Here is an 18,358-nt window from a genome sequence, read left to right on the forward strand (position 1 = left end):
GACAAGTGTGCAGCAAAACAGCATCAAACTCACACAAACGTGCAGCACACCACGGCTCCCTCGGAATGTGCACCAGCTGTGCAGCACACACTGATTTACATTCCAGTAACTAGACAAATGGAGGGACAAGCAAGGGGGCGCCACACCCCAGAAAACGGGTGAGTGTGGCTGGCACCAGGCTGAAACCACAATAACTCTTGAAATGGTGCCGGTTCCAGAGCAATGCACCTGGGATTGGTGATGGGTACACGGAGTGCACCTCTCTGTGCACGAGCCCAGTACAGCCAGTGACACTGGCCACACAGTGATCCTGGCCAAACTGTGGCTGGAGAGATCTGCCCAACTTCAGACACTTAAATGCCCAAATAATCTTCTGTCATGAATGTAAATTCAACTTTATTATTCAAAAACCTAGATTTTGCACTCCGACATGGATTTCCTTACACCTAATATTACACAGTGAAGCGTTATTGTAAGTATGAGCAAATCTCTCAGATTCTGGAAATTCTGGAAACACCAACAAATGTACGCTTTGGTGGTTTTTCACAAAGGGGCAATAGTAAATCTGTTTTTAGCACGAGAAATTTCAGCAAATCTCCCTCTCAACCTCCTGCCCCATCCCCCAAAAAATGGAGGATCGGAACGCTGACTTTTAACAGACAAAACTATTTTCCCCATGGAGAAAATAAAATTACAAATGTTACAATTTCTAATTCAGAAAAATACCTTGCTAAATTTCTGAATGTGTAAATATTTACGCATGCGACTTTGCATAGGGAGACTGCAACATGGTCTTGGACATAAGTTCCAAAGAAAATCTTGGGCTTCCAACAGGTATTTTTCTTTTTTTTACTTTGTTGGTTTTCGAGACCTGCTATACAAATCATAGTTTTTCAATGGTGACCTCCATGGAAAAACAGTGCCTTGAAGACTTCTGTGGAAAGTAGTAGCGACAGCAATTCATTAAAGTTTGAGCTATTGGCATTGCTAAATAACACCAATGCAACACCAATAGCTCAAACTTTAATAATGCGAGACCTATTGCATTGGAAATGCTTGTTATTATAAAGTGGGTGCCCCTGTACCCACATGTGGCAACCACAACATGCCCAAATGCTGGAAGCCATGGGGGAGCCCCAGGGCCCCCATGACCCCCTGCTGACTCCCTAGCTAGCACCTATACTGGGTGATTCAGTGAACTAGCAGTTTATTGTGTTAAAGTGGGTGTCCAGGTGCCTACCTGGGGCACCCACAACATATCCAAATGTTGAGTGCTGCAGCCCCTTCCCGCTTCCCAGCCAACACACATCCCGGGTGAGGCGGGAGCTGCATTTATTTCTTCTATTTTCTGTGCTCCAGTGTAGGTTTATATGAGGGGATGTATTCATAGGGACACTGCATTAATCTTCATGCATTATGGGATCGGTTCCCTGGGGCCTCTAAGAGGCTGATGGAGTGCGGCCTCACAACCCCCTCACTTAAAATCAAAATCGGCCCTGGGAATGGGATCCCTGGATCCTTCTTAAAGCTTCGGGAGTGGTGGGGCACATGCACCCATCCCATAAATATGTATAAGTCCATCTGAATCCAGAAGGCCTGGGGATGGGCGGCACCACATCTCCCCTCCCCATGAAATAAAAAACTCCTGGCCCTAGCCCAAACGAGGGGCTTATTTTTAAAAAGCACAGTAGGCTATACTTTTGTAAGCAGGACCGCTGGCTCTGCTGTCCCTTTAAAAAAAAATAATAATTGGGGGGGGGGGGGGGGCAAATTGGGACCCCCTCCCACTCAAGACCTATTGCCTTTTCCCTTTTTTCAGGACATTAGACTGAGTCCCTTAGTATTAAAGATGTGGCTGCTGCCACATCTTTGTAGATATGGTGGCAACCAATCAGATCTTATCTTTTAAATCTGTTAGATCAGTGGCTCTTCTGTGTCATGAAATAATACATTTTCTACATCTTCATTTCTCAAACTGCTGAGCGAATTAACTGAAAATCACAAAAAGCCTGCTCTCTGTGCCAACATTAATCAGTCCGCTAAATTTGGTGCAATTGCGTTGAGACATTTTTGAAGTATCTGTTTACAATTTTCCTATCACATTGTTGAAAACGCTTTTTGGGATTCGCCTTTTTCTTAGCCCCTGCTGGATGAATCACCTCACTTTCCAGGAAAGAGCTGAGGTGGATGAATATGTTCTAACTATAACTACCGAGTGGTGACTGTCACTGAGTTATACATATCTATTTCTATCTATCGAGCGGTATATATTCACAGCAGCAAACGGGTATTGTGTCAGCCGACACAAAGGAGAGCACTCACAAGAATTCATAAGTGTTAATTTATTGTGCAGAACCCCCCCAGCACTGGCAGACGTGTTTCGCCACTCCGGCTTTCTCGATGTCAGTTTAGTCAATTTCAAAACACCATTTTAAAGTGAAAAGTGCATGTCGTGAAAAACATAAACATGCATGCGATTGCCAAAAACGATAGTACTTATCCAGTAGCCCGTCACTTCGAGAGCACCCATAATAGCAACCGAGATCTGCTAACAATTTTTTGTATTGACCAAGTCCCCAAAAGCGAGAGAGGTGGGGACAGGGTAAGAAGTTTACGAGCTCTAGAATCTAAATACATCATAGAGTTGGGGACAATGGCGCCTTCAGGTCTGAATAACGATGAAGAACTAGGTGTTCACCTGCAGTAACATCTACTAACCCTATATTTCCAACATGTATTAACATTATTTGGAATCTAGACATAGTGCGCTGGCAGTAACAAAATGATTTGATCCGGAATATATATTTTGGATCATTGGCCATTGACCGCCCTGTCCTGAGTCTTCAAGTAGCAGCATATAAGGAAATACACTGGGCATAATGCGGATCAGTTAAACCACTTGACTCCTGTATTCCCCTTCCGCCTTATTTGTCTTTATCATCAGGGCATTAGAGTACCTACATGATTTGCCGATACAGGGCCATATTAAACTGAGACAAAGAATGTAGAATCAGTCTGTCCTAGGCAGGGATAACATACATATTAGTGTCTGTTAAATACTTGATTATACATTGGGCTATGTACAAATGATGTTTCATTTTCTGTACATCGTAGGTACATTATGTACTTCTTTAAATGAATTTTTATGGTCACATAATTTGCCCTCTATACATCCCTCCTCGCGCTCCTATGCATATGAAAGTGATTTGCTCATTCAGGGCTGTATAAGTTGCAAACGACAGTTCGGCACATTATGTATAACAACAATTACCAATATTTTAAAACTTAACCCCTTCGCCGCGGCAGGAATTCCGCCGCGGCGTCGGGGGGGTTTGGGGGCAGTTGCGGTGCCGCTGTGCTCGTGACGGAACCACTCCGTCACGGGTGAGCTGTGCTCATGACGGAGTGGTTCCGTCACGTCTCCGCCCACTGCGCTAATCGCCCGCACAGGCGGGGAATTAGCGCCGTGTGGGCGGAGCGCCCGCCAACGGCCGCAGCATGACGGAACCACTCAGTCATGAGCACACGGCACCCGTGGCTCATGACGGAGTTGTTCCGTCATGAGCACGGAAAGGGTTAAAAGGGAATGCAGTATTTACTTTGATATAATGCAATATGCCCCCACATATTTTTGAAACTTTGCACAAATTGAGAGGACATAAAACATTGTAACATAGATTTATTTGTTATAATCTACGCCAGAAACATATTATAAGATGGCCGCCAAAAAACACATATCAATGTTATGCTCTATTCAGGCCATCTTCTCTGTTTACGTTTTTCACGACATGCACTTTTCACTTTAAAATGATGTTTTGAAATTGACCAAACTGACCTCGAGAAAGTTTGAGTGGCGAAACGCGTCTGTCAGTGCTGGGGAGGTTTTGCACAATAAATTAACACTTGTACGAATTCCAGTGAGTGCTCTCCTTTGTGTCAGCTGACACAATAACTGTTTGGTGCTGGACACGAGGTGCGGCGGCGGCGATCCTTGTGTGTGAAACTGTGTATATATATATCGCTCAATGGATTGGCTTCTCTGGTTGTTAAATGTATTAATAAACATAATAAACAATCTTTAGACATTATCATGAAATGCAATTTTGTCAGTATATTCGGCTAATATAGAATTGTTCATTTTTTAAAGTATATTACTTAAAAGAATATGTGACTCCCTTGGCCATGTTTAACATGTTTGACTTATGTTAAAGTTTATTTTATAATGCAGACAACAGACATGGGGTATCGCAGCAATATGAAATTCAGAGGCAGTTACTTTTTTGTTTCATTCTGGTTACAGAGGAAGGAATGGACCTGGGATGAGAGCAAGATGTTGGTGATGCACGACCCTGTGTACAGGTGGGTGTTCTCAGTCTTTAACTTGTTTCACTGGGCAGTTTCAGTTCAATCTCTCCACAATCGACAAGCATCCTTATCGATTCAAAATGTTAATTTTTGTAAATATATATCACTGGATGACAATTGTCGAAGATCCATCATGTGAGTCACTCCAGGTGCTCATTGGAAAAAACATAAATAGAATTTGTACCCATTTGTGTCTTTGCCCTCAGTAACACTGGACGTTATGTCCTGCAGTTCAATGTTCCGCGCTTCAGTTTTATTGTTATTTTTGGTTGACATTGGAGGACTTTTGTACAATGTCTTAACTCTTGTTTTAACACTGGGTTGTAAGTCTCGCTAATGCTTAGAAGGCCTGTTTCTCTATTGTAATTGTATTTATATAATGCTTACTACCCCTGATGAGGTGTTGAAGCGCTTTTCAGTGAGTAGCCTCTACTCCCGAATCGACATTGACTAGTGGTGGATTAGAATAGGGAATTATAAGTTAATTTGAGCGGTGGACATGTGAGTCTGTTTAATAGGATAAAGGAGGGAAGAGTCTAGAAAGTGTTATTTGGGAGATCATCGTAGTATTATGACGCTTGGCATGAATCAAAGGAGGGATATATAGACGGAAGAGTCTAGAAAGCATTAATTTGGGAGATCATAGTAGCAAAAGGATGTTTGCGATGATTCAAGGGTGGGATAGAGGAGAGAAGAGTGTAGAAGGGGTTGTTAGGTAGATTAAAGTAGTACAATGTTTGGGATGACCCAACGTGGAAGTAGAGTATATATTGAGAGAGGTATATAATGAGTATAGAGTAGTGCATTTGTGAGACTTATTTCTACAGTGAGAGTAAAGTAAAAAATACATAGATACATAACTACATAGAAAGGTATACATGTTTATGGAAAATAATAAAGAGATATAAAGCTGTATTATATAAAGTCCCATTGTGCATGTATAGATAAATAGTTGGAAACTCAGACTTTCAAGTGTTGCTGTCCATAAAGCTAATTTATATGTGTATTTGTATTATTACTATTTTTGGGGGTTATATATTTTTTGTTTGCTATAATTTATTTTTATTGTATATTTTCCTCAATATTTAAAATAGTGAAGCACTTCTAGATAGTGTTATGATTATAGTTACACACTGATAGATAAAACAAAATAAGAGACCCAAAATCATATAATCAAACAACTTATATGTACACTATGTAGAGACCTATATACATGTTAGGCATAAAATATATTTTTTTTAACCATAAGTAATGTATACATTTGTTAAGCAGACCTATAAGAATATCTATATATTTTTAAACCATAAGTAGTACATATGGCATGGCTATAGGCTGATGAATAGCACAGAATCTGCACTTCTTGCTGTTACAGAACAACTCCATAGCACCTTAGATGAGGCAGATCTGCAGCTCTGATTATGCTTGACTTAAGCACTGCATTTGACATGGTGTCCCATAAAATCCTGCTTCAGTGCCTCCAGGATATTGGCATTGTCGGATCTGCACTGTCTTGGTTCGCCTCCTTCCTTTCAGAGTGATCTTTCCAGGTTATTTCCCCAATTGCATAATCTGCACCACGGCGTTCCCCTAGGCTCGTCTCTGAGCCCTACTTTGTTTAATAGTTCTATTCAACCTTTGGCTCAGGTCATGAAATCCTTTGGGCTTGAGCTGGTGTCTTATCAGACCCTCCAGGATTTTGCGATTTGCAAAAAAAATGGCAAAATCGGCAGTTTTGTAAAAATGCAGCGATATTTGTTTTTCAAAATTGCCCGCGAAATTTGGAAAATGTATTTATTTATTTAGTGTTTTCTATAGCGCGAACATGACCCTGCGTAGGGTATCAGAGCGCTTTACAGCTGTATTTCAGTGAAACAGAACCATATACGTTACAAGTCATAAGATGCTTACCAAGTTTAGAACAAAACATTAGGCAACAAAGGATAATATATACACATATAGTCATCAGTCAACATTCGCATTACCATGAGTAGTTTAAAGTAATAGGCTACATTTTGAACATGTATATACAAGCCCATATAAGGTTAGTGAGCGGCTAGCGGGCGCATGGAATAGTCATGAGAGGTTTGTAGACGGTGACAAAGATTCTGCTCTATGGACTTTTGGGAGAAATTTCCTCATATAAAATGCTTTTACTTCCTTTTTGAATGTCGTGATGGATGGAATTCTTCCACTGTTAGGGGGGATAGCGTTCCAGATTCTTGGAGCTGCCCCGGAGAATGCTCTGTCATAAGTTCTTTTCTTACAAAAACGAGCCGGTTTCAATAGTAGGTCTGCGCGGCTCCTGGAGAATCGGCACCCTCCTGATAGCGTGAGTTTTTGTGCGAGGTAAACTGGAGTTTTGTGGTGTAATGCTTTGTGCGTGATGCATGCCAACTTGAATTGAATTCTTGCTTCGAAGGGCAGCCAGTTAAGGGCTTTCAAGTGAGGGGTGATATGGTCGAATTTTTTGGATCCAGAAATAAGTCTTGTGGCTGCATTCAGACAAGCTTTCAGTGGTGCTGTTGAGATCTTGCGGAGCCCGGCCAGAGTTGTGCAACCATACTCAATCCTTGATTTGACCAGTGCCTGAACTGCTATTTTGAGATCTGTTTTATTTAGGAATGGTTTTAGTTTTCGCAGGTAACTTAAATGGAATCAGGCGTTTTTTGCCATTGTGTTAATATGTGCTGACATGTTCAGGTTTTTGTCCAGGGTAATTCCCAGAGATTTAGTAGAGTCGACAACCTTCGGAGTACACTTTAGAGTAGTGATAGTGTTGGTCCATTCTACTACATTTGATTTGCTTTTTTGGGGTGTAATCAATAGGAATTCTGTTTTTCTGAGGGTTTAGCTTCAGGTGGTTCGCCGTTAACCATTGGATGGTTCTCGTTAGTGCATGGTTCATGGTCTTTATCTCTTCTGTTGATGTGACCTTGATGTAAAGCTGGGTGTCATCGGCGTACATGTGGAAAGAAATGTTCACTTTTTGTAGTATATCAGTTAGTGGTTCTACGTATAGGTTAAATAGCGCCGGAGATAGAGTGGATCCTTGCGGAACTCCGATATTGTTTCTGGTTGGTCCTGGGAGGGTTTGGTTGACTATGAATTTTTGCGATCTATTCTCGAGAAAGGAACTAAACCATTTTAGGACAGTTCTCTCTTGCCCCATTCTGTTTTTCAACCGATCGACTATTTTGTCATGGTTCACCGTGTCGAAAGCCGACGACAGGTACAACAGGATTAGGAGACATGTTTTGTTATGGTCGAGTGCCATTAAAGCGTCGTCTACTATCTGCAGAATTGCTGTTTCTGTACTATGGTTTGGTCTGAAACCAGATTGGAAATCATTTAAAAGATTGAATTTCGAGATATGAAGACTCAGTTGTTGTTGGACACATTTTTCCAGTACTTTGGCTAGCATGGCAATATTTGTTACTGGTCTGAAGTTGTTAGGATCAGAGGGGTTCCCTGTAGGTTTTTTTAAGAGAGGAATGACTTGACCAGTTTTTTAGGCAGGCCGGTATTTGGCCTTGTGACAATGAAGCATTTATGACCTTTGTCCATTACTGGATTAGCAGGTGGTTTATCGAAGACCAGCACTTTGCCGGTAGGGGATCGTTGTAGTGATTGTTAGGTTTAGTGGTTGACAAGATCTTCGCAATGTCTAGTTCGCTGACCGGCTTAAATCCTGACCAATGAGCATTGTTTTTAGTTTTTTCTAATTCTTGTTGATTCTGCTGTTCCTCTGAGAAGTCCTTATCTCTTATAATGTTTTCGGCTGCTTTTTTGAGCTCCCCCTCCAGTGCGTTGGCTTTGTCTGTATAGAAAACGGAGAAATCTTCACTATTTAAGGTTGTATTTGTAATGGTTGGTGCCGATTTGGCAGATTTATTTGATTGTTCTTTTAGTAGATCGAATAGTTTCCTTGGTCTGTTTACTGCATTATCCAGTTCTTTCCCGAAAAAGTCTTTCTTAGATTTTAGAATGCTTTTATTATAAGCTTTCCTAGATTGTCTCAGTTGGGTTAAGTGGGGCGACGAAGGGTGTTGTTGCCATTTACGTTCTGAGAGTCTCAGTGACCTTCTTTCTTCATTAAGGGCGCCATTGAACCACGGATTTTTGTCTTTGTCAGGGATTCTTTTTAGTTTTAGTGGGGCTATGTCCTCGATAATGTTTGACATTGTCTTGTTATAGTGCAGCGTGAGGTCATTGACGTCAACCATGCTCTTAGGAGGCTGCAAATCTATTTCACAGCGAGCTGCTACGTTTTCCAAGTTAATTCTCCTGGTGTCCCGGGTCCATTTTTTTGGTTTAATAGATTGTGCGGTCGATTTGGTTTTTCTGAAGGGAATTTCGAATGAAATTATGTGGTGGTCGGACCAATCACAAGGGGTGATAACGATGTTCTCGATCGCTTTCTCTTTTGCTAATATCCAATCTAGGGTGGAGCCTTTAGAGTGGGTAGGGAGTTGACATCCTTGAACTAACGCTTGCTCTTCCAGGAATGCTTTAAACAGTGCGATCTGACTATCGGAGTGATCCTCCCAGTGAATATTGAAGTCTCCTAGGAAAATATCATTAGATTGCAGATTAGAGTTGGTGGTTATGATTTCTATCATCTGGTCTATGAACATGTTCTTTGTACCAGGTGGGTGGTAGATTGCATGGAGTTTACAGGTTTGGTTATCTGCAGATCGAAGTGACATGCCCAGATATTCACAAGACTCTAAGGGGTCAGACTTTATTTTTGTGATGGTTATGTCTGATCTGTGTATACAGGCAATGCCTCCTCCCCTTCTGTGACTTCTGTCCTGTCTCATAATCCGGTAGTTCGGGGGGACTAATAGGTCTAAGCATGGTGAGGACGAGTCAGAAAGCCATGTTTCTGTTAAAATGGTTACGTCAATTCCCTGGTTTAGTATGAGGTCAGCTATGTCAGCTGCGTGTTTATTCGCTGAGCGACAGTGTGGTAGTGTGCCCCGGATGTGTTTTTGAGAACTGATCATTGGCGAAATAATCTTTCCAGGCAGTAAAGGTACATTCTTTAGGTTGCTAGCATTTAGCCTTCTATTGTTAGACTTAGAAGTTCTACCAGCATTCGTTGGGAGAGTTTGGATAAAGCTCTCACCTGTCTTAGAGTGAGACATGGGAGTAGGGTCATATGTAGACAGAATGGATAATATCTCACTGTCTGTCAGATAGTTGAGTTGCGTACGAGGGCGGTAAATTCTGTTTACTGCCTCCATTGGGGTGGAACGGCGTTTAACTTGTGTTTCATACGAAGAATTCTGAAGAACCTCCATTTTTGTGAGCCATTGTTCTGATAGGTACAACAGGTTCTTCATATCTCTAATAGCGAAAAACATGGCTTTGTAAGTCTTGCTCGTTTGCAAACTGAAATTATTGGATTCCCTAATAGTTTGATGGGTTCTAATCTTTTCCGAATCTAATCTAAGTTGGGCACTAGTGGGCGGTTGTGTAGGTACCCCTAAAGGGAGGTTAGCTTTGTATATCTCTGCCTGATCTATGCATGCTATTTTGTGGCTAGAGACAGATGCGCAGATCCCTGTGTTGGTCACGTGCGGGTCTCTCCAGTTATCTTCTTCAACTTGTGTTGTATCCAACTTGCTGGCTGTTCCCAGTAGCGGGTTGGAATCAATGTTATAGGTAGGATGGGAGCTAGAGTCAAGGGGTATGGTAACTAGTGATAGCTGAGAGCTGCGGCACCCTTCTTCTGACTTACTAGTTTCGTGATTCAATTGGTGGGGCTCATCATTGGTGGAAGTGCATTCTAATGCCAGCTCTAGATCCGACTGTCGGAGTTCTATCTCCCTGGAGGTAGGATGAGAGCTAGAGTCAAGGGGTAAGGTAACTAGTGATAGCTGTGTGCTGAGGCCCCCTTCTTCAGACTTACTGGTTTCGTGATTCAATTGTTGGGGCTCATCATTGGTAGAGGTGCATATTAATGTCAACTCATGATCCGACTGTAGTAGTTTTATCTCCCTGGAGGCACCAGATTTGCCATTATTCGAACAACCGACTTCCTGAATTACCATTTGGGGCTCTCCCTTGGAGTTTATGTTAAATAGTGTGTTAGCACTACCAATTGCGCTGGCATGCAAATTACTGGCCTCCTGATTGGACGGTTGTGGCTCATCATTGGTGTTTGTGCAATCTAGCGTCAATACTTGATTAGACTGTTGGGAGTCAGTCTCATTGTCGATTTCAATCACAGCCTAGTGGTTCCCATGTGAGACGATGGGTTGAGGATTCCTATTAGATTGGTAGCTTCTTGAGGTGGGACTACTGAGGACATGATTTTTTAGTATTGCGAAATATTCATCAAATCGTTCCAAATCTTTGTTGGCAGCTTGAATGAGAAACGTGCCGTTTTTATAACACGTTATGTTTAATGATGCTCTCAGCTTTCGGGAAGGTGTGATGAGCAATTTAGTTCCATAGGGAATGTTTTTCGTTTCCTGTATTTTCATCGAGTTATTTAATGCATTTCTCCATTTAGCTATTTTAGTAGTAAAGAAGATAGTCATTAATAATCACGCCTTTTTTAGGTTGAAAGATGGATCTAGTATCAGCGTTTCAGGATTAGTTCTGAGAAGGTTATGTTTAAAAGTTTTGGAGGCGTGTTTAGAAAGATTGGGAGGGTAAATTATTGAGTAAGAGTTCCTTCCTTCCGGTTTTATTTGATGCCCCGACATTATTGTGGTTAAAAGAATTTGTACCTTATTATTGCTGAATTGCTCCTGTGGGTAAAGCCCCAGTCTCTAGTTTCTATGGTAGCAATCGGAGTCAAAGTGTCTGGCTGGAGTGTAGCTTAAGAGACGTGCCAGCAGGCTCACGCTCTTAAGCTTACCGTGGTATACAGCCTAAAAGACTAAAACAGAAATGCGAAATGAAGCAGTGTTTCGCTCGTGTTCTCAAACTTCACTTGGAAAGATAAAAAGAAAATAATAAGTATGTCACAAAAATTCTCTCATTGGCAATGCTCTGCCCCCACCAAGATGGCTGCCAAGAGAGCATCAGTCTGGTGTGCAGTCCTATGTCTCTGTTAATGGATCGGATATCCTGAAAAGTAGTCCTCTGTTACTTTCTACTCCTCCATCTCCAAAATGTAGTCCTCTGTTATCTTCTATGCAAAGACCCCATGTTGAAGTCCTCTGACTGCTTACTAAATGCAATAGTCCTATCTCTATTTTAAATTGCTTCTACACCATTTTGTATGGAGCCTATATTAAATCCAATCAACAATCAGCCCCCAAAATGGCTGCAGCGTTTCCTCCATCCAAGATACAAAACAAACAAATGGGGACAGACAAGCCAGAGTCCAACCAGCCCATATAGGTGTCCAAGTTTCTCCTCTTTTGCAATAAAGTTTTTTACATCGTGGAGATAGTACACACGGCAGATTTCAGTGGCTCCTTGGTATTTACAGGCACTCTCCAGACAATGTCTCAGTGCACATCATCCCAATCAGCCCATTCGTCCCAAATCACTTGCCTCTCTCTAGCGCCACCTCCAAGGGAAAGTCACTGCCCTCGCGTGTCTCGCCGCTCACAAGGAGACATCAAAGCGCCTCACCTTCGTGATTGCCGCCTCTCCTCGCTGCAATCCGCTCCACAGCGCAACCTTGTCCCAACGCGGTTTCCTTCGTGTTGCCCTGCTTCCACCAGCGAGGGATGCGCAAGGAGGGGGGGACGCTCCATCCACCGGACGGCTTGCTGCAAGGACGAGGGCTCTCGCACTGCTGGCACCTGCTGTAGTATGTCCTCAAGTTTCCTGAAAACAAGTTAAAGTGAACCCTTGGATAAAATGATGCCAATCAGGATTTACTTCATCTTGCTACATTCCTTGTAGCAAAGTTGGGAATAATCGCAGATGGTCTTGCCCTAGGCTCCACCCTTCGAGCTGGCAATGGGTTACATTCTTTAACAGCAGTAGTATCATTATTATTGACTGAATCAACAGGTAATGGTTAAGGGTTATTCAGCTCACCAGCAAAAATAGCTACATAACTACATCTTTCACAAGAAATGATTGCCAGCCTGTCAATCCCAAGGTATTTTGTCACTCTAAATAGCCAGATAGCACCAGCAGAGCATACCTGTTGGCAGTAGGTACATTGTAAGGGTAGTAACCTGTAAGTGCAATAGCCCTGATTACTTGTGGCACCTGTCAGAGCAACCAGTCAGATCGCTTGTAAAACTAGCCCAAAAGGTAGCACCTTTCTCTTACTGAGATAAAAAGCGGGGAAATTAATCCTCCTTGAGCGGATATCAACAACACATGCCCTTTTAAAATTAATCACTATGCAGTCTCCAAAATGTTGCTTTTGCCCGTTGCCCACCCAAGGAACCCTTCTAGGCATAATGATTTCATTATGCAAAAAACTAAAATCCCATAATCTCCTGCTGAACCAATGAACAACTTTATTAATAAATTGTTGACATTCTTCACTCTGCGCAGGTCGAGGATGAGCTTCTTTTAAGACAACAAAAGGAATTGCTTGAGGTGTCCGCTGAAGAGGCATTTGGGGCTGCTCCAGAGTCAGAATGACAGTACAGGTAGACGAGCAGACTTAGCTTGAGGGACAAATGTTACAGTATTAGTTTCCTTGGAAATACAGCTATCTGAATCAAGGCGCTGTATGGTCCCACAAGATTGGGGGGCATCAGTGGCAACATCAATTCTTCGAATTGACGTGGGTAGGTGATCAGAGGTGGGCAAGTCGAAATGGCACACTCAATGCTTTTAGTCTACCAATGAATGAGTCAAAAACTCTTTTGAGTGCTGGGTATGTACAGGGTTTGTGATGTTGAAACTGACCTAACCTCCAAATTCACTACAGCAGTAGTGGCATACATTGGACTGCCAACTAGATTGGGCAGCACTTTATCCTTACTGTGCACAGTACGCAAAGAGTCCATTTTGTATTTACTTTTCCCTGGGTGGGAGCTGAGAAAAATCAGTCAAAGGCTTCACAGCATTAACCGGATCTGAATCAATAGTTAGAAGTTAGAAGTTCATGTGAAATACAATGATTAACTCTCCTCCATCAGAAGGACCCAGATTTCTTTAATCAACTCAGGTTACTTGATTTAGTACTGGGGCTGGCGACTTCTGATGCTGGTAGAGATTGCTTATCTTCCAGCAAAATCTGTTTGGTGACACCTAGGGGCAGATTTACAGGCCCCCTGCGCCACCAGTACATCACTTTTCGTGACGTACTGGTGGCGCAGGGGGCTCCTTCATATTTACAAGGACAGGAAAAGCCACCCTGCGTGACTCTCTCCTTGTAAATACGGCCCCTTCAAACGCAGCACTTTGCGTTGAAGGGGCATTCCATGGGTGTTGCTGTGGGTGTTCCCACACAACACCCATGGAACAAGACACATCTCCAGATTTACGAGAAATCGTAAATCTGGAGATGCGTCTGAATGCTACGCCACCCTAGAGGTGGCCAGCAAGGCGCAGCGGGGAGAAATATTTTCATTTCTCCTCTTTTTTACCTCTTTCAATGCGTGCTGCGTTCTACAGCATGCATTGAAAGAGGAAAATGCTTGTAGTGATTGTTTTTGTGTAGGAAGGTTCCTGCACAAAAACAATCTCCCCACGATGCAGGCATCCTTGCACCATGGTTCAAGGGTGCCTGCGCCAGCGCATAGCTGCATTTTGTGCGCCAGCGCAGGGGGAAGCATAGAGATGTGACATATTCTTGTAAATATGTCACATCCCTCTGCTTCGGAAGTGGAGCAGCGTGGCACAGCCAAAGGGCTTGTGGTGCCCGCTGCGGCACTTCCTTGCAGATCTATTCCCTAGGCTTTCCTCAACATTACTGATCTCATGACTGAGGGCCCCCATAGCACTAGTTAAAATATTTGCAAAAGAGGGCGCCCGAGGAAGAGGTGTCCTGCCTCTCGGATCCGGAGGCAGCAGTGCCCCGACAGGGGTGCAACATGGGCACTAGAACATCCCAGGGAGAAATACAGCACCCACCCACAAGGTTAGGATTGGAGCTGTGCTTCCATAGAGCTACAGACACTTTAAACTTGCTTATTACAAGTGGAATACTCCGCTAAAAAGTTTCCATTTATTTCAGGCTGAAAATGAATGATTATGAGTAAAATAAAGCACCGCAAAAATGCTGCTAAATTCCCATATTTGTGCCGCTAAATTTCCATATTTTTGCCGCTAAATTTGCTAAAGCATGCTGCAATATCCTGGGGGTCTGTCTTATGCAGATGACACCCAGCTTGTGCTCTTCTTCTCTGACAACCCCAGGTCAAACCTGGCCAATTATCAAAGGTAAGTGCTTGCTGTCGCAGAGTGGATGGGTGCCAACTGCTTATGTTTGAACATGAGCAAAATTGAAAATCTCCTATTAGCTAAAGATGCCCACTCCTGGGACGATCACTAGTCGCCCCAGTGCTTAATTTAACCGGCGGTTGCAGGTGCTCAGCCCTGGCACTTAATCATCAATAACCAATATCAGCACTTTTTAAGAGCACCAGTCAAGGATAAATTAATTTAAGGGGAGATTAAGTGATTTGCCCAGAATCACAGGATGTTGAGCCGACGCAAAGACTCAAACTTGGTTCCCCAACTCTGAAGTCTGTAGCTCTGGCCATTACACCACATACTTTCCCCACTTTCATGATTAGTTGTTGGTTCTGTTTTAAGTGGTGCTAACAGGAGAAATTGGCTGGTGCAAGCTGCCTCCGGACAAGAGCCTCGGCACCTTTTTTATTTACAAATTAACCACTGGGTGGTCCCTCTCACTTGGGTCACCCAAGACTGCTGTGAACAATCTAGTTGTATAACACCTTAAATTTTGTAGCACAGGCAAAATCGGCGGCATTCACGTTTTGAGCTTATGCAAACTCTCAAGCCCATTCGTGGATTTTATGACCCTGCCATCCATCAAATCATCATTCAGACAGCTATTTTATCTCAGTTAGATTATTGCAATATTCTATACTTGGGAGTCAACAAGTCAATCAGTGGTTAGAAGACTCCAGTGGGCTTAGAATGTTGTGGCTTGACTTGTCTTCCCTTCCAAGATTTTGCCCTGACACAGGTCTCCTTTGTAAACTGCATTGGCTCCCTGTGGAGAAGCGTGTGCACTTACCGCTCATAAGATGTTACCTTCCCAGGGCGGCCCCCATTTTATCTAACCTGCTATCTCTGTATCGTCCTTCTCGCCCCCTAAACTCAGTCGACCTTAACCTGGCCACTGTCCCTTGTGTCAAGAGAGTAAGAGTTGGAGACCTCTTGTTTTGTGCAAAAGCCCCATCTCTCGTGAATATATATTATTTTCCATATACAGGTATACCTTTGTTTGTAGTTATGTATCTATCTATTTTTTACTACTTCACTCTCGCTCTAGAAATAACTTGCACCTGAATAATCCAGAGCCACTTGTCATTCAGGAAGACTCTAAAGACTTGGCTTTTCTCCTCTTATGATTGTTTTCTTTTGGGTTTCCTCTACTCGGGCCAATGCTGCAGTTGGTTTTTACTTCTGGACTAGCGCTGGGAAGCCCCCGTCTCTGAGGAAGCTATGCGCTTTATAAATTTTATAACATAACATATATTTGTGCAAAGAGATGCACATATCAAAATACATGCATATAATCAAATTATACTTGTTTACATACACAGTCATATGCTGTACATATGTGTTTTGAATATGGTGGTTATGTAGGTAAGAGCCAGCTTTTGAGTAGTTTTCTGAAGATAAAATAGTTATCAGTGGATCTTATGTTTGGGGGTAATTAATTGCATTTAGTTTGGCTGCTTGAACAGAGAAAGATGTGCCACCTATGTTTTTTTAGGTCGAGCCTAGGCAGTGCGCATGCGCTGTATGCAAGACCTGTTGTCATCTCCTCTATTGGCTTTTGGCATGCCCTTGAATTGCCATTTGTTTGTTGTTGTGCCGTTTAGAAATATGTTTTTTTTATTGATGCATTGGGTCTGATTCTCCCGCCTTTCCGTGCTTGGGTCACGCCCAGGCGATTTCACCTATTGTTTGCTTGCGTCGGCCATCCCAATATGTCCGCGGTTCCTCCTGGTCATCCTGATCAGCCTTTTTATTTTGTAGGCTATCAACATTGTTTTAGGCTTTCAGGCTGTTTCATGGAGCAAAGCTCTGTTCGGCACCTGCAAAATGGCAATTTCTGTCCAGTAGCTGTTGAGCTTTGCCAATAGCTCTAACTCAAAAAAATGCAAGACCTATTGCATTTTTTAATGCTTGTTTCTGGCAATCAGTAACCAATGTAGGGCCATCAAGGCAGGGGAGATGTGGGTTTGTGGCTTTACAAGTAGGAGAAGTCTCTAAGCAAAGTTCTGAATTTGTTTTAGTCTTTTCATAGTCAATAAAAATGATCCGTGGTAGAGGCCATTGGCGTGATCAAGTTTAGACAAGAGAGATAGTAGCATGTACTTTGTGTGGAAATCCTAGGTGGGGTAAGATGTGTCTCAGAGTTTTCATTGTAATGGATCTGGATCTTGCTAACTTATCCACTTGGGCATTCATCGATAGCTTCCAAGGTTTATGGTATATCCAAGGTTTCTTACTTTGTATATGAAGCCCTTAGTGCATTGGTTTCTCATTTCTTTTGGGCCAAGTACATTTTATGGTACTGTAATTGGATATTTTCAGAGTTTACCATTGGGATCGCCCTTCTTTGAGTTTTCACATGTGAATAAACTCGTTTCTCCAAGGAGTCTTGTTTCAGTAGTACATTGCTGCACACTTGTAAGTGAATGCTTTACCGGTTTCCTCAATTAAAATGGAAACACTTGTGTATTTGTATACTTTGCCACACTTTTAACACAGAATGTCTCCACCTCCATCCATTTTATGAAGATTATGTGTTTGACCGTGATGCTTTTATGATCCAGTCTGTTGTATTATAACCACTTCTTTAAGAGAACAAATTATTATATGAAACAGGCAGCTTGTAGTAACCTTGAACCTAAAGCTGTCTGGAAAATGCTGGGTCCAGATAGCTACAATGGGTAAAAGCACAAAACAAATGCTACTCTGAATCTCTGACCTCTGCTATGGTTTGAATGATATGCTTGAAGTTTCATTTGGTTTGCTGAGTCCATTAGATTGGTTAATATTGAATGATACTGAGTCAATGTGGTAAAATCATGCACTTTCAATATTGAATTCATATTATGGTACAGTCCTATGTGCCGTTATAGTGTTGTGGTCAAAAGCCAAATTGAATAATTACAGTACTAAAATAGTTTTAGCAGTTGCATATGCACCGACTTGTTAACTTTGTTCCTTTCTGTAGAATATTTTATGTCTCGCATGATTCACAAGACCTCAAAATATTCAGCTACATTGCGAGAGATGGGCCGAGCAACACATTTCGATGCAATGTCTTCAAATCCAAGAAAAAGGTAAGTTCCCGGTTATGTACAGTCAAGTTATTCTATGATGTTTCTAAAATCTTTCTTCTCACAATTTGGACATGTGGTTTTGATAAGCTAGTTTCTTTAAAAGGTTTTTGGGAGATCAATGAAAAGTCATCTCCTTAGTTTTTCTATCCAGCTATGCAGTTCTTTTCTTTGATTTTTTTAAATTTCATGTTTATGCTATACAGACTATTTGTGTTTATTTGGACACTTGCGTAAGCCCAAATAGACAAAGTACTGACATGTTGGGTCTACATCTGGTATGTTTGTCAGGGCAGAGCTTCCATCACTTGATAGTATTTTGCAAGGAACATATTCTGGAAGTGAGACTGGTGACATTAAAAGTTACCTTTTTGTCCTTGTTCTAGAGCATATTATTATTCAGTAGTAGGGTACGCAGAGTGAAACAGAAATTAATTCCAGTAGTTTGGTTATATGAGCTGATGGGATGTTGGATTTTACCCTTCCATTGTCTGCAGTAGCATGACCACTTTCTTGCATTATGCGCTTGTGAGACTTCAGGGTCAAATTATAGTCCATATTATACG

General features: G+C 42.2%; 1 protein-coding gene across 1 annotated transcript in view; it reads left to right on the top strand.

Annotated features, from left to right (window-relative positions):
- LOC146868743 (carboxyl-terminal PDZ ligand of neuronal nitric oxide synthase protein-like) overlaps window positions 1–18,358 on the top strand; it is a 275,331-nt gene that overhangs the window by 137,406 nt on the left and 119,567 nt on the right. Inside the window, exons 4-5 of the mRNA XM_085613707.1 lie at window positions 4,301–4,359; window positions 17,687–17,795. Of these exons, the coding sequence (XP_085469833.1) occupies window positions 4,301–4,359; window positions 17,687–17,795 (168 nt within the window). The remainder of the gene's footprint in view (window positions 1–4,300; window positions 4,360–17,686; window positions 17,796–18,358) is intronic.

This window comes from Triturus cristatus, chromosome 1_2 (assembly GCF_964204655.1).
Source record: "Triturus cristatus chromosome 1_2, aTriCri1.1, whole genome shotgun sequence".
Taxonomy (NCBI): Eukaryota; Metazoa; Chordata; class Amphibia; order Caudata; family Salamandridae; genus Triturus; species Triturus cristatus.